The sequence below is a fragment of the Giraffa tippelskirchi genome, chromosome 10, assembly GCF_054371585.1.
Source record: "Giraffa tippelskirchi isolate mGirTip1 chromosome 10, T2T-mGirTip1v1.2.pri, whole genome shotgun sequence".
Lineage (NCBI taxonomy): Eukaryota > Metazoa > Chordata > Mammalia > Artiodactyla > Giraffidae > Giraffa > Giraffa tippelskirchi.
The window spans coordinates 97,190,512-97,207,967 of NC_137284.1; the positions used below are offsets into that span (position 1 = coordinate 97,190,512).

The 17,456-nt window shown below is 40.9% G+C and overlaps 1 protein-coding gene across 33 annotated transcripts in view; it reads right to left on the bottom strand.

The window, feature by feature from the left end:
- ST7 (suppression of tumorigenicity 7) overlaps positions 1-17,456 on the bottom strand; it is a 315,966-nt gene that overhangs the window by 91,984 nt on the left and 206,526 nt on the right. For all 33 annotated transcript variants that reach the window (XM_081537854.1, XM_081537850.1, XM_081537845.1 and 30 more), the window contains 2 exons: positions 2,227-2,299; positions 665-767 (listed from right to left, as the gene is read on the bottom strand). In XM_081537854.1, coding sequence (XP_081393980.1) covers positions 665-767; positions 2,227-2,299 — 176 coding nt within the window. The remainder of the gene's footprint in view (positions 1-664; positions 768-2,226; positions 2,300-17,456) is intronic.

Sequence of the window (17,456 nt, forward strand, 5' to 3'; positions counted from 1 at the left end):
AGGAAGATCTGCATTGAGAAGGGTTAGGCTACCCACTCCAGTACTCTTGGGCTTCCCTTGTGGCTCAGCTGGTAGAGAATCTGCCTGCAACGCGAGAGACCTGAGTTTGATCCCTGGGTTGGGAAGATCCCCTGGAGAAAGGAAAAGCTATCACTCCAGTATTCTGCTGGAGAATTCCATGGACTGCATAGTCCATGGGGTAGCAAACAGTCTGACACAACTGCATGACTTTTACTTCACTTCACTTATGGAGACACAGAATTTCATATTAGTAATTTTTTTACCACTGCTATTCACAGCAAGGTTCATTTCTCGAGTTGGTTCTAAGTAAGACCATAACTGATGTGCAATTCCTATCAAATGCATCAACATCCTTGGGGATCTCCATATTTTGCCAATTTCAGGCTTCCTGACCTGGCCTGCCTAAGCAAGATCTATCAATTTACCTTTACTATAAGAAGCCCGAGAATGGGCCCCCAAACCTCTTGAATGTAGCTTTTGCTTAAAAATGAGGCTAATAAGCATAGACTATGTGGGGCCTCAACCAAAATTCATTGGTTGCAATTCAGTCTTTTTAGAACTGAGTGTATTCGAGACATGACATTGTGGTCACCACATACTCTCTGTCTCATAACGAGCTCCTATGAGGATTGCACAGACTCACTTTTGGCACGTGAGGATTGAATTCCACAGCTCTATGAATGGCCTCTACCGCATTCATCTCTGCTGTGCTCAGCCCCCGCCGAGATGCAGCCTCAGGAGAGAATCTGAAAAGCAGAAAGACAAACACCATCCAGTTGGGACCACTGCTTGGGCATTAACCCGGAAAGGCATCCACACATCAAGGGCCCAGAAAAACCACAGCGAGCCAAAGGCATGAGCTCTCCAAACCTCCACTGCATCAGACCTCTGAGAGACCCTTCAGACAGAGGCCAACAAAAACCCCAGCAGAAGCAGAAAGCGTGCTTGTGTCTAATCGCGGAAGGAATTCAATTCAGCTGTCAAGTCTCTCTGTCTAAATAGCTAATCTAAGTTTTCTAGGAGGTACCTGCTTAGGTCAGGGGAGGGGGGAGGACTGACAAGGGCAGACAGTGTAGGAAAAAGAGAAAACTAGGTTACAGAAGAGCGCACTTGGTTAAAAACAGAACTGGGGAGAATTTTAAAGGAGGCTCCCAACCCCATATCAGTGCTGCGATGGAGGGTTAAGTCTTGCAGCTTCAGCAGCAGGCGAGCCTGCTGGGGGCTGTTCCGGCAGGGGGCGTGTGCATGCCCAAACTGCGGGCAAGACACCTGCCCGAGTAAATGGAAAAAACCAGACCATGCAATCTCTTTCTCACCTCACACCCAGGGCTAACTCCAGAGCTGTGCTTGGCAGGCAGACACCACAGGGGAAGCTGTGACAACCCTGGCCCTGCCCTCCCAAGCTGGAGTCGCTGTGTAGGGAGAAAAGATGTTGCAGTAGGTACTGGCGATCTACAGGATAAAAAAGAATGAAAGAAAATTACTTCGGTCTTGAAGTGTACACACACTGAACAGCAAACCTGTCTGACACAGCAGAGGCTGTGTTCTTTTCCTGGTATCTGCTTTTCAATGCTCCAGAGGGAGTGGATTGGGACATGTAAGCGTTTATGAACTCAAAACCAGTTAAGCCATCTGTTCTCTTTTACCTGCCAGTCACCTGGTTTATGGAAATTCTCTATGCCATTGTCATCTGCCTGAATAAAAAGGGCTAAGGTCCCACTGAGATGGTGACTCAAGGTAAAAGAACCCTGGATGGGGAGTCAGTTTGGAATTGCTGATGGGGGATGACCATCCCCTTTTGCTGTATTACATCTCTGTTGTGACCACTACCCCATCCTGGACTGCTGGAGGAAGAGGAATATGCAAAAAAAAATGAATCAAAGAAGGCATTTTTGTGTAAGTCTCAAGCAGGCCTTTTGATATTTATGGTCTGGCAAAAAAAGGAAAAAAGAGGAAAAAAGTCACCTCAAAGGCATGGAATTTCATATAAATCCCTCTTTATGGACCCATTCACCATTACAATTCCTGGGGATATGCATTCCCTCCTTCTAGTAGTGAAAGGAAAGATCAGCAGGTTTTGGAAAATGCATGCTCATAAGCAGGGGTCTCATAGACTAAGGAAAACTTTCAGAGAAACCCTCAGACACAACGCGTCTCCTTCGGTCCAGACCAACACCTGGTACCACCAGGTCACTATCCACTTACTTGTCAGAGACAGCTCTTGCTTTGAGCAAGGCAGCTGTGTAGCATATTGTTGCCGACTTTGGTAAGCTTATATCTGTCAGAGAGAAAAGAAAAGTAGGAGCTGTTATACATTTGTAGAAACAAAGATCAATAATTTTAAATACACTAGCATTTTAATCATATAAGCCTAATAAAGCATAAGTTAAGAATATGTCAATCAATGTATGCAGTACACAGCTGTTTCTTATGTATCTGGGTGGTATGTGACAAACAAGGTAATTCATTTCTCTGTAAGTAATTCATGTTTAAAAGCAAATAGGACCTCTTTGTTACTTATAAAATTTCTCAAGAGGTATATGAAATACTAAAGTGAAGAAAAAAATATTACCTGAATTTTTAAAAAATATAAGTATTTTAGTGATAAATCAATTTATTTTAAAAACTATTCTTTAAAAATTTAAAGCTGGTTTAAATTTAAACCAGATTTCCTTTGCATTAAGCTTCAAGAAATTTATATTCAGTTTTTTGTTAACTGAGAAGAAAAATCTTTACAAAACTATATACATTTATATATACATATGAAATCTTTATAAAACTATACAATTTTTGTTCATTAAAAACCCATGACAAAGCCCCTTTCAAATTATAAAGCCTAATCTATTGCCCAAAAAAATAGGTCCTTTTGGTTTGTTTAGATAATTTCAGATGGAGGGGTGAGGATGGGTTACACAGGGAATAAAGCACAGAGTGCAACCAAGAGTAGATAAACTCAAAGAGGGTAGTCGCTTGATGGGGGGCAGATTTGTGTTTAAATTATGATCTGATTTCATACCAGAACTGTACTTCTTTAACACTCATGGTAATTTATACTCCTATGACATAGAAATACTTTCTTAATTCAGACCAGGTAAAACTATGCCATTCTAAGGTGTTACAAAATTCACTCTAGGTTAGAAGAACTCTTAATACTTGGAATTCTCTTCAAGTTTCTTGTAGGGCTGTTTTCAACTTTAGAAGAATGACATTATAGTAGGAATGAAAAGAAAAGTCCATAACTAGACAAAAGACAGCAGCAGGAGAAAATAATTTCATAAAAGGAAAACAATCTCTCATTCAACAACCAATAATTACCACCAACTCCAGCATGAGGAATTTCTCTTTGAAGGAAATTTCAATGACATTGATAAAATACAAATAATCAGAGAAAATACCAATACAGAATTGAAAGGGTCAGATGTCTCTGCAATTCTGATCTCATAAGTTATATTCAAACAAAACTTCAGCACTGTAGGCACAGTATAAAATGTGCTTGTGACTAAGAAAAAAAAAAAAGGTCGGACACTCATGGATTTGTCTTGTTTTTTTTCCAATATCTAAACATCTAACCACTTCCCAGTAGTGAAGGACAGAGGATCCTGGCATGCTACAGCCCCTGGGGTTGCAAAAAGTCAGACAGGACTTAGCAACTGAACAACAACAGTATGGGAAATCAGTCCAGGAATCAACTGTCTTGTTTGCTAGGGTCCACTTATTGATTGTTATTAGAAGATAATAATAAAAAAATTGCAGATAATACACATTCTATTTAAAAGTTTAAACCTTTTTTCTTTTTTTAAGTTCAGATCTTTCCTTTAAACATTATCCAAGCCTGGTTTTCAGGCTTCCCAGGTGGCGCTAGTGGTAAAGAGTGAAGTGAAAGTCGCTCAGTTGTGTCCAACTCTTTGTGATTCCATGGACTGCATAGTCCATGGAATTCTCCAGGCTAGAATACTGGAGTGGGTAGCCTTTCGCTTTTCCAGGGAATCTTCCCAACCCAGGGATCGAACCCAGGTCTCCCTCATTGCAGGTGGATTCTTCCCAATTCAGGGATCGAACCCAGGTCTCTCTCAATGCAGGTGGATTCTTTACTAGCTGAGCCAAAAGGGAAGGCCAAGAATACTGGAGTGGGTAGCCTATCCCTTCACCAGGGGATCTTCTAGACCCAGGAATCGAACCGGCATCTCCTGCACTGCAGGTAGATTCTTTACCAACTGAGCTATGAGGGAAGCCCCACAGCTTCCCTCATGAAGAACCCTCCTGCTAATGCACAAGACATAAGAGAAGTGGGTTCAATCCCTGGGTCAGTTGGGAAGATCCCCTAGAGGAGGGCATGGAAACCCACTCCAGTATTCTCGCCTGGAGAATCCCATGGACAGAGGAGCCTGGCGGGCTACATTTCATAGGGTCACAAAGAATCAGACACAACTGAAGTGACTTAGCACTCACACAAGTCCTGTTTTCACCCTTCCTGGAGTGATCTGTGTTCCTTCTGTGTCAATCTAGTACTTTTCTATGACATGGGAACAAAGGATTAGTCCTAGAAAGGAGCTGAAACTGAAAATAATGATCAAAATTATTTGAAGGTGGAAGAACAAGAGGGAGACACACTTGAAAAACTAAAGAAAACCTGTTGCTAAGGATTTAGCTTCTCAGGGAGAAGGATCAGGTTGTTTTGAAGCAAAGGAACACATTCACCTAGTTGGAAATGCAGAAACATATATATGACTGAGGTGTTTCAGCAGATTAGAGATGCCTAATCTGCTGATGGTGATTGCAGCCATGAAATTAAAAGACGCTTACTCCTTGGAAGGAAGGTTATGGGCAACCTAGATAGCATATTTAAAAGCAGAGACATTACTTTGCCAAGAAAAGTCCGTCTAGTCAAGGCTATGGTTTTTCCAGTGGTCACGTATGGATGTGAGAGTTGGACGGTGAAGAAAGCTGAGCGCCGAAGAATTGATGCTTTTGACCTGTGGTGTTGGAGAAGACTCTTGAGAGTCCCTTGGACTGCAAGGAGATCCAATCAATCCATCCTAAAAGAGATCAATCCTGGGTGTTCATTGGAAGGTCTGATGTTGAAGCTGAAACTCCAATACTTTGGCCACCTCATGAGAAGAGTTGACTCATTGGAAAAGACCCTAATGCTGGGTAGGATTGGGGGCGGGAGGAGAAGGGGACAACAGAGGATGAGATGGTTGGATGGCATAACCGACTCGATGGACATGGGTTTGGGTAGACTCCGGGAGTTGGTGATGGACAGAGAGGCCTGGCGTGCTGCAATTCATGGGGTCGCAGAGAGTCGGACACGACTGAGCGACTGAACTGAAATGAATCAAAGGCAATCTTTAACCCTTTCACTCCTATAGACAAGACATTCACAACTTTGCAACATTACAACTGCTATGGTATATTTTCCCCATTTAAAAAATGTTTACCCTTATTCCTTCATTGTATGTGAAGATGTTGGTAGTATATGTGCATGGTCATAATACTTAATAAAGAAAAATATATTTTAGTAAGTATCAAATGGGGGAAGGAAAAATATAAATATCACAATTCTCCACTAGTGGTAAGTTTATTTCATTTGTTATCTCTTTAGTATACTATTTTGCTTTCACTGTTAAACAAAAATGAAAAACTAGCAAACAATTCTTGCATAACTTACTTATATAGTTTCAATATTTTTCTTTTAATTCTGTCAAAGCAAGACATCTATTTGGTAATGGCAATGTATCTCTAAGGAGGGATGAATCATTATAAAGAAACTGATCCTAAATATCCCTTCAGGTGAAGCATCTTGTTCAAATAAAGCTTTCTTTAACAACATTGTTGTAAATGACACTTATTTCTGCCAATATAAATCAAATGCTTTAACATTTTGCCTACCCAGCAATTCTACATCTAAGACTTTATCTTGAGGGAAGTCATCATGATTGTGCATGAATATTTAACCTTAAGGATGTTGATTACAACATTGTTTCTAATGGTAGAAAACTGCAAAAAGCCTAAATGTCCAATCATAGGAGAAAGGTAAGATGCTATACCATCCACAAGGTGCAGTTCTGGGCCGTCATTAGGTTGTATGGTAGATGAGTATTTAATGAGCTGGGAAAGTTTTGCATTATTGTGTACACATCAATAAGTAAAGCAAGTTTACAAAAATTATGATTTCACATATTTTAAGAAAAGCATTTATATACAGAGATAAAAAGGCTAGAATTATACATATGAAATATTAAGTTTTATTTCTGGATGCTGGGATTATGGACAATTTTCTACTGTTTATCTGCATTTCTAAAGCTTCCTGTGACATACATGTAATAAGTGAATTTTTAAAGATAAGGTTGATGCTAAATAGAAGGATTCTTTTTACTAACTGCCTGAAGCAAGTTCATGGGCAAATACATTGGCAGAGCCAGACACATCACAGACAGATGAAAGCAGAACTTACACAAAGGGCTGTCAACCCTGCAGGTCTAGAAAATGTATTTACATGCCTTTAAAAAAGTTAGCGTGTTCTTTTGCAGTGTGCAATTGTGAACCATATTTTAATCTAATAACTGCCTAACATCTAAATCAGAGGCAGGAACTGCATGTTTTGGCACACTTTTTAAGAAAAACCATATAAACTACCTTTAGGAGAAAGCTAATTACTAAGGGCTGCTTGCCCTATAAGCACAGCCTTTTTCATTTTGTAGGGAAAATAAAAGACTGAGACTTGCTGGTTGCTGCTTATTATAATTTTGAAAATTATTATTTTGAAATAATTATAGTGTCATAGGGAGTTGTGAATATAGTACACAGAGTTCTGTGAAGCTTCCCTCAAATGGTTCAGTCCAGTTCAGTCGCTCAGTCGTGTCCGACTCTTTGCGACCCCATGAATCGCAGAACGCCAGGCCTCCCTGTCCATCACCAACTCCCAGAGTCTACCCAAACTCATTTCCATCGAGTTGGTGATGCCATCCAGCCATCTCACCCTCTATCGTCCGCTTCTCCTCCTGCCCCCAATCCTTTCCAGAATCAAGGTCTTTTCCAATGAGTCAACTCTTCGCATGAGGTGGCCAAAGTATTGGAGTTTCAGCTTCAAAATCAATCCTTCCAATGAACACCCAGAACTGATCTCCTTTAGGATGGAATGGTTGGATCTTCTTGCAGTCCAAGGGACTCTCAAGAGTCTTCTCCAACACCACAGGTCAAAAGCATCAATTCTTCGGCGCTCAGCTTTCTTCACAGTCTAACTCTCACATCCATACATGACTACTGGAAAAACCGTAGCCTTGACTAGACGGACCTTTGTTGGCAAAGTAATGTCTCTGCTTTTTAATATGCTGTCTAGGTTGGTCATAACTTTCCTTCCAAGGAGTAAGCGTCTTTTAATTTCATGGCTGCAATCGCCATCTGCAGTGATTTTGGTGGTAACAACTCAAAAAACTGTATAATGATATAAAAAACCAAGAGACTGACACTGATATAGTACTATTAAGTCAATTACAGACCTTATTCAGTTTTCATCATTTTTTACATGCATTCCTATGAGTTTGTGGTTCTATGCAATTTCATCCCAAGGCTAGATTCATGTAACCACCACTACTATCAAAACATACAACTTTCCCAAAGGAATTCTCTTATGCTGGCTCTTTATTTGCACCCTTCTCACACATACCTGTCCCCTAGTGACCACTAATCTGTTTTCTATCTCCATAAATTTGTCTGCCTACTATCATTTTATGCTTTTGCAATCAGGGAAATGAATATAATGGTAAGGGGAATAGAGTGACTAAGAGTAGTGATGAAAATGGTAGTATCAGAAGTTTAAAGCAGGAAATAACACCAAATAAGATGCTTTCCTATACTTCTTATAATTTATTCAGAAATTTTATTTTGAGGAAGAGACTCGAAATTATTCTAAGTCTAATTTGTATGAAGAGACTCTAACTGTGCAGTGCTTTTCTGACTTTTTAAGTGGTGTATAGCTCTTTAAAGTCTCTTTAAGGATTAGAATCCAAGGAGGAAATGAAAGGAAATAATGAGACATCACATAATTCCATTACTCATTATAGAAAGAAGGAATGCTGATGTTTCTCACTTAAGCAAAGCTGAACTTCTGGCGTTAATTTTCCTTCCACTTCTTTGCCATCTTGTGCTTCATATAGATCCTTTTATGAAAAGGGAAGAACTTTCTCTAAGCATCTTAGGCATGTAAAATCAAATAGACATGAAAGACTTTAATTAAAAGCTACAGTCTTGAACTCCACAGAATTAGAATCATAGTGTATGCACTTTCGTGTCAGGCTTCTTTCATTCCAAATGATATTTCTGCGGTTCATCCATGTTGTAGCGTACATCAGTATCTCATTCCTTTTTATTGCTGAGCAGTATTTCATTGTGTGAATATACCACAATATGTTTATTTTCTTGCTCATGGCTATTTGGATTGTTTTCCAGTTTTTCACTACTATATAGAAAGCTGTTGTTATCATTCTTATGTATGTTTTTTCTTAAAAAAAAAAAAAAACTCATTTTTCTTGGATATATAACTGGAAATGAAATTTAGTCAGAAGACAGATAAATGATTGGTAGATAGTACTCCAAGGAAGTTGTGTGAAGTTTGCAAAACTAATATATGGTGAGAGAAGTCAGAAAAATGGTTATACCTGTGTTGGAGGGGCAACTTTCTGAGATGATGGAAAATTCTGTGATCTTGGGTGGTGATCACAGAGGTGTATACATAACTGGTGGCTCAGATGGTAAAGAGTCTGCCTGCAGAGTGGGAGGCCCAGGTTTGATCCCTGAGTCAGGAAGATCCCTTGGAGAAGAAAATGGCTACCCACTCCAGTATTCTTCCCTGGAGAATCCCATGGACAGAGGAGCCTGGCAGGTTACAGTCCATGGGGTCACAGAGTTGGACATGAGTGAGCAACTTCACTCACTCACTCATACATAACTGAAAAGTCATCCAGCTCTATGTATAAGACTTGTGCATGTTACAGCACGCAATTTATATCTCAATTTTAAAAAAGTAAAAAAAAAAAGCCAAACCTATGATCCTGAAGCTGTCTTCTCTCCCTTGACTTTCATCATTCTGGCCCCTCCATTCCCTCTATGCATCCTTATCTAAAAATTCCTTCTTAGTTTAATAAACAGAATCTGATTATTTCTCAAGTTGACCTTTCAACTATTAAGATGGTTAAATTATCTCCTCTAAACCTAATTTTTTCCAGAATAAATACTTTTAGCCCTTTAACTAAAGACACAGTATTCAGAACTTCTTACTTATTTTTATTACAGAGCCATGGGTGATTTCAAAATATGAGATTTACAACTGTAAATAATCCTCTGGATCCCTGAAACCTGACCAGTACAGAGCCAGGGAAACACACAGCCTGAGGAGCCCATGGCCACTGCCCCATCTCTGAGTACCAGCAAGGATGGCCTGGAAGTTGAGCAGCTGAAGCACTGTGTTCCTAAGACTATGCGGTCAACAAACCTTCACCCCACATTCTATCCAAACCAATTTCACCCAAAGCCAGGTCTTCTCTCTATTACTTCAGCCAGGAGAATTTTTGAGTCTATGAGCAGGATTTCCACATGTGACTCCATTAAATTTTAAATCTTAAGATAAAATCTAAACTATTAAATAGTAATGGTTTCAGCATATCATTCCAGCCTATCAGTCATAGTTGTAACTCAACCTATCACCTACAGCTTTGCTCCATACACATCATAAGTATACCTTCCTTCCTATATGATCATTCTCATCATCAAAATTACTGCTAGCTAACATTTATCGAGGGCTTATTAAGTCCCAGACACTGGTGTTAATCACATACACACATTAATCCTCAGACCAACACTATGAGATAGGACCTACTGCTAGCCCTGTTTTACAGATGGGGAAAGTGAGGCATAGAACAGTTAAGAAATATGACAACATGACACACCTAGAACAAATATGAGCTTCCCTCAAAGCACATGCTTGTTAACTGTGCTATGCTGTCAGCAAGGTCTGACTTAAAAACATACTGACCACAGCAATACCAAGGAGAGAGTCCAGAAATGGTATTCTAGAGGTCACCCTCTATTTGCAGTGGTCTGCAATAATCTGTGTGCAACTATTTATTAATATTTATGACAGGTAAAACCGCACAGCACTGAAGAGACTTTGAGGAGATACCCCATGTCCAAGGGCAAAGGAGAAGCCCCAGTAAGATGGTAGGAGGGGCAAAATTGCATTTAGAATCAAACATACCTGCCAGAGACACTCAGAAGGCTCAAACAAACCTTGTGCACACCAGGACCCAAAGACCCCACAGAGACTGGGACAGAACTGTGTTTGAGTGTCTCCTGTGGAGGTATGGGGTCAGCAGTCGACTGCTGCAGGAGCAGAGGCTCAGGGTACAGCAGACTTGGGTATGGCTGGGTACATCAGACTTGGAGGAGGCTGCCATCAACCCCACCATATAGCTGTCAGAACTTACACAGGAATGGGGAAATAGATTCTTAGAAGGCACAAACAAAACCTTGTGAGCAACAGGATCCAGGAGAAAGAAGCAGTGACCCCACAAGAGACTGACCCAGACTTGCCCATGAGTGTCCAGGAGTCGCCAGTAGAGGTGTGGGTAGGGGGTGGCCTGCTGCAGGGTTGGGGGCACTGAGTGCAGCAGTGCATGCACTGGACCTTTTGAAGGAGGTCACCATTATCTTCATTACCTCCACCATAGTTTAGCCCCAGGTAAATAACAGGGAGGGAGCACAGGCCCACCCATAAACAGAAAACTGGATTAAAGACTTACTGAGCATGGCCCCGCCCATCAGAACAAGACCCAGTCTCCTCCTCAGTCAGTCTCTCCATTCAGGAAGCTGCCATAAGCCCCTTATCCTTTTCTATCAGAGTACAGACAGACTAAAAACCACAGCCACAGAAAACTAACCAATCTGATCACATGGATCACAGCCTTGTCTAACTCAATGAAATTATGAGCCATGCCATGTAGGGCCACCCAAGACGGAGGGGTCATGGAGAGTTCTGACAAAATGTGGCGCACTGGAAAAGGAAATGGCAAACCACTTCAGTATTCTTGCCTTGAGAACCCCATGAACAGTATGAAAAGGCAAAAAGATAGGACAATGAAAGATGAACTCCCCAGGTCAGTAGGTGCCCAGTATGCTACTGGAGATCAGTGAAGAAATAATTCCAGATAGAATGAAGGGACGGAGCCAAAGCAAAAACAACACCCAGTTGTGTATGTGAATGGTGATGGAAGCAAAGTCCAATGCTATAAACAGCAATATTGAATAGGAACCTGGAATGTCAGGTCCATGAATCAAGGCAAACTGGAAGTGGTCAAACAGGAGATGGCAAGAGTGAACACTGACATTTTAGGAATCAGCTAACTAAAATGGACTGGAATGGGTGAATTTAACTCAGATGACTATTATATCTACTACTGTGGGCAAGAATCCCTTAGAAGAAATGGAGTAGCCATCATAGTCAACAAAAGAGTCCGAAATGCAGTACTTGGATGCAATCTCAAAAACGACAGAATGATCTCTGTTTGTTTCCAAGGCAAACCATTCAATATCACAGTAATCCAAGTCTATGCCCTGACCAGTAATGCTGAAAAAGCTGAAGTTGAATGGTTCTATGAAGACCTACAAGACCTTCTAGAACTAACGCCCCCAAAAGATGTCCTTTTTATTACAAGGGACTGGAATGCAAAAGCTGGAAGTCAAGAGTTACCTGGAGTAACAGGCAAATTTAGCCTTGGAGTACAGAATGAAGCAGAGCAAAGGCTAATCGAGTTTTGCCAAGAGAATGCACCAGTCATAGCAAACACTCTCTTCCAACAACACAAGAGAAGACTCCACATATGGACCTCACCAGATGGTCAACACCGAAGTCAGATTGATTATATTCTTTGCAGCCAAAGATGGAGATGTTCTATACAATCAGCTAAAACAAGACAGGGAGCTGACTGTGGCTCAGATCATAAACTCCTTATTGACAAATTCAGACTTAACTTGAAGAAAGTAGGGAAAACCACTAGACAATTCGGGTGTGACCTAAATCAAATCCCTTACGATTATACAGTGGAAGTGACAAATAGATTCAAGGGATTAGATCTAATAGAGAGAGTGCCTGAAGAACTATGGATAGAGGTTCATGACATTGTACAGGAGGCAGGGATCAAGACCATCCCCAAGAAAAAGAACTGCAACAAGGCAAAATGGTTGTCTGAGGAGGCCTTACAAATAGCTATGAATAGAAGAGCCTCTTGATAAAAGTGAAAGAGGAGAGTGAAAAAGTTGGCTTAAAGCTCAACATTCAGAAAACTAAGATCACGGCATCCGGTCCCATCACTTCATGGAAAATAGATGGGGAAACAGTGGAAACAGTGGCTGACTTTATTTTGGGGGGCTCCAAAATCACTGCAGATGGTGATTGCAGCCATGAAATTAAAAGACGCTTACTCCTTGGGAGGAAAGTTATGACCAAACTATACAGCATATTAAAAAGCAGAGACAATACTTTGCCAACGAAGGTCTGTCTTGTCAAGGCTATGATTTTTCCAGTAATCATGTATGGATGTGAGAGTGGACTATAAAGAAAGCTGAGCACTGAAGAATTGATGCTTTTGAACTGTGGTGTTGGAGAAGACTCTTGAGAGTCTCTTGGACTGCAACGAGATCCAACCAGTCCATCCTAAAGGAGATCAGTCCTGGGTGTTCATTGGAAGGACTGATGTTGAAGCTGAAACTCCAATACTCTGGCCACCTGATGCGAAGAGCTGACTCATTCGAAAAGACCCTGATGCAGGGAAAGATTGAAGGCAGGAGGAGAAGGGGACAACAGAGGATGAGATGGTTGCATGGTATCACCAACTCAATGGACATGACTTTGGGTGGGCTCCGGGAGTTAGTGATGGACAGGGAGGCCTGCCATGCTATGGTTCATGGAGTTTCAAAGAGTTGGACACGACTGAGCAACTGAACTGAACTGGACTGAGAAGAGAAATGAAAGGCAAAGAAGAAACGGAAAGATATACCCATCTGAATGCAGAGTTTAAAAGAATAGCAAGGAGAGATAAGAAAGCCTTCCTCAGCGATCAATGCAAAGAAATAGAGGAAAACAATAGAATGGGAAAGACTAGAGATCTCTTCAAGAAAATTAGAGATACCAAGGGAACATTTCATGCAAAGATGGGCTCAATAAAGGACAGAAAAAGTATGGACCTAACAGAAGCAAAAGATATTAAGAAGAGGTGGCAGGAATACAGAGACGAGCTATACAAAAAAGATCTTCACGATCCAGATAATCACGATGGTATGATCACTCAACTAGAGCCAGACATCCTGGAATGCAAAGTCAAGTGGGCCTTAGGAAGCATCACTATAGACAAAGCTAGTGGAGGTGATGAAATTCCAGTCGAGCTATTTCAAATCCTAAAAGATGATGCTGTGAATGTGCTTCACTCAATATGCCAGCAAATTTGGAAAACTCAGCAGTGGCCACAGGACTGGAAAAGGTGTTTTCATTCCAATCCCTAAGATAGGCAATGCCAAAGAATGCTCAAACTACCGCACAATTGCACTCATCTTACATGCTAGCAAAGTAATGCTCAAAATTCTCCAAGACAGGCTTCTGAACCATGAACTTCCAGATGTTCAAGCTGGATTTAGAAAAGGCAGAGGAACCAGAGATCAAATTGCCAACATCTGTTGGATCACAGAAAAAGCAAGAGAGTTCCAGAAAAAGTTATACTTCTACTTTATTGACTGTGTCAATTCCTTTGACTATGACTATGTGGATCACAACAAACTCTGGAAAATTCTGAAAGAGATGGGAATACCAGACCACCTGATCTGACTCTTGAGAAGTCTGTATGCAGTTCAGGAAGCAACAGTTAGAACTGGACATGGAACAATAGACTGGTTCCAAGTTGGTAAAGGAGTACGTCAAGGCTGTATATTGTCACCCTACTTATTTAACTTATATGCAGAGTACATCATGAGAAATGCTGGGCTGGATGAAGCACAAGCTGGAACCAAGATTCCTGGGAGAAATACAATAACCTCAGATATGCAGATGACACCACCCTTACGGCAGAAAGTGAAGAACTAAAGAGCCTCTTGATGAAAGTGAAAGAGGAGAGCTAAAAGTTTTTGGCTTAAACTCAACACTCAGAAAACTAAGATCATGGCATCTGGTCCCATCACTTCATAGGAAATAGATGGTGAAACAGTGGAAACAGTGGCAGACTTTATTTGTTGGGGCTCCAAAATCACTGCAGATGATGACTGCAGCCAAGAAATTAAAAGACACTTGCTCCTTGGAAGAAAAGCAATGACCAACCTAGACAGTATATTAAAAAGCAGAGTCATTACTTTGCCAACAAAGGTGCGTCTCGTCAAGGCCATGGTTTTTCCAGTGGTCATGTATGGATGTGAGAGTTGGACAGTGAAGAAAGCTGAGCGCCGAAGAATTGATGATTTTGAACTATGTGTGGTGTTGGAGAAGACTCTTAAGAGTCCCTTGGACAGCAAGGAGATCCAACCAGTCCATCCTAAAGGAGATAAGTCCTGAATATTCATTGGAAGGACTGATGCTGAAGTTGAAACCCCAATACTTTGGCCACCTGATGTGAAGAACTGACTCATTTGAAAAGACCCTGATGCTGGGAAAGATCAAAGGCAGGAGGAGAAGGGGACGACAGAGGATGAGATGGCTGGATGGCATCACCGACTCAATGGACATGAGTTTTAGTAGGCTCCGGGAGTTGGTTATTGACAGGGAAGCCTGGCGTGCTGCAGTCCATGTGGTTGCAAAGAGTCAGACATGACTGAATGACTGAACTGAACTGAAAGTTCTTTCTTTTTGATAAGAATTAAATCCAAGGTATTAATTACTCTCAGAATTTGTCTACTTTAGTTGTAATTAAAGTGTCAGGAAGTAAGATCCCTCTAAAGACCTTCCACCTCTTCCTCACCTTTCACTTTTTTCCTCCTCGTGTCACTGCTATCCCTCAGCAGAAGTATGTAGGTATTGACGAAAGTAGGTAGGATACATGAATCCAGGCAGACTCTTAACGTAACATCTTAGTACATTCTGCTCGAAAAACAGATTATCTAAGGGGCTTTCTGGTCTATATAGGTCTTGACTTCCTGGAGTTAAGAAAGAGATCACCAGAGAGCAAATGAAATTAAGTGCTTATAGTTTAAAATAAAAGTTTTGATTATCCATGAAATAAAAAGTTTCTGCACTGGGATTTCCATTTGTTGTTTAAGGAAGAAAAACCAAACTCTGTTAATACCTCTTTTACACTTCTTGGTTGGAGAACCTAGCAAATGTCTCCCCAAAGGATAGAATTCTGCTTCTTTGCAGAGTCTGAAAGCACAGGAGTTCGGCATCCTACTCCTCCAGGTCTCAGGGCTTTCACACTGTGTTCACCTCCCGACCACCTCACGTCAAAACTAGGCCGAGTGTTAATTCACTGTGCCACTCTATTCACTTTGCAGGCAGATTGAAGCCCTTTCTCTGCTGAAATTGCCTTCAGGTCTCTCCATAGTCTTTAGAATAAAATCCAAACTAGAATCAAAGCTCTTTGAGGTCTGGCTCCTGCTTAACTCACCAGTGCATCTTCTGCTGCGGCCCTCCTCCACCCCTCTGCTCTGCAGGAAACAACATTCCCCACACAAGCTGGGTCAGTCCTGCCCCAAATGTGTTTGGATGTGTTTTCTTTGCCTCCAGCACCTTCACTGTTTGATTCAGCACAGATCCCACCTCCACGGGGGTAGTTTCCCTCATCACCTTTGGTGAGGTGTCCCTTCCACCTTGGGTTAAACTCTGTCGGTCTTGACACTTCACACCCACTGTCCATTCTCATTTCCCTCTCCTATTCACATGGTGTGCTTTAGGGGTTAAAGCTGTGTTTCTTCATCACTTTGTACCCACAATACAAAACAATGTTTGAAACATAGTTGGTGGTCAGTGTTTGCTGAATAAAATCCTAAATTAACATAGTAACATATTAAATCACTTTATATCACCTTCCTTCCACATGCAAGCATTTACTTCTAATTTAGCTTCCAGGAACCAAAAGTGATCTGTATTGATGCGTGCTTTAAGAGGGAGTCAGAAACATGTTATTTCTCAACATGTATACTTAATTTATCTTTGCTTGCAATTCCATGAACAGAGGAGCCTGGCTGGCTACAGTCCTTGGGGCTGGAAGAGTCAGATACAACTGAGCACACACGCACACACAGCATTCCAGCAGAATGCAGACACTGGATTGTGCTCTAAATCTAAATGTCTATTTGACAAAGCGGTATAGTGGGAAAGCGGGGCAGGAAGAAAGCAAGAGTAAAAGCTGAAGCAACGTTAAACAGAAGTGAAATTTTTGTCCAGAAACAAAGAAAGCAAACCACACCTCTTCTGGCTCCCAAGCACCCTTTATGTGAATTGTCCTACTGAAAAAAAAAAGAAAGGTCACCTCAGGGAGGATGACTCTTAAGTTTTCAAAAGTCATGAATGGCTCATACTAACAAACTTGAAATTCAATGAAATAATCTTGGGACAAAGTTATGTGATTATGAGTAAAGCTGTCATTTTGATGTGTCTCAGAAAACCCATGGGGCAAAACCTTAGATAGGATAGAATTTTTTCCAATGATGATCTTTTTGCCTAATTTCCCTTTGTTCATCTACAATAATAATAACAATCAGGATGTAATTTTAAAAGGATCATTACTCTTCCTATGTATGATATTGGTCAATTGAGGGTCAATTTCACACTGAAACCTCTAAAACAATGTTTTCAAGGGTAGGAGCCAGTAGATAAGTAAGTCCCAAAGCACCTCACAAGTAAGAGCACTATTTCACAGTGCACCTCCATCTAACAAGTCGGTCATTCACCACAGATGCTCTGAACATCTACCATAGTACATCAGAGTCCAAGAAGAGGATACAGGGCTTGCTCTCAAAGAGCTTCTTTCTCAGTACTCCCTGCAGTATGTTTCAAACTGATTCACTGAGCACAGATTCATCCCACCTTGATTCATTATGGGTTGTTTTTTTGTTTTTAACCTCTTTCTCCAACAGACTGAAAGCTTCTTGGCAACGCAGAATAAATCATATTCTTCTTCAAATCTGGAAGCACCTAAAAGCATCTTCAGCATAAAGGTTTGCTAGATCCTTGCTGAATTAATTTGAAAAAATTAACCTAATTACTCTCTGTAACCACCTAAGATTACAGAGTATCAAGTATCACTTTTCTTAGTCCGACAACAAGTTGATATACTTGAAGTTTATGTAGCCTTGACAGATTCTTCTGGAGCCATGAACAGACCAACATGAACAAACAAAAGTGAAAAACGAACTAATGAAAACACAGCCCATTTCTCCTTCTTGTTTGTGGACCATAATGTCTTATT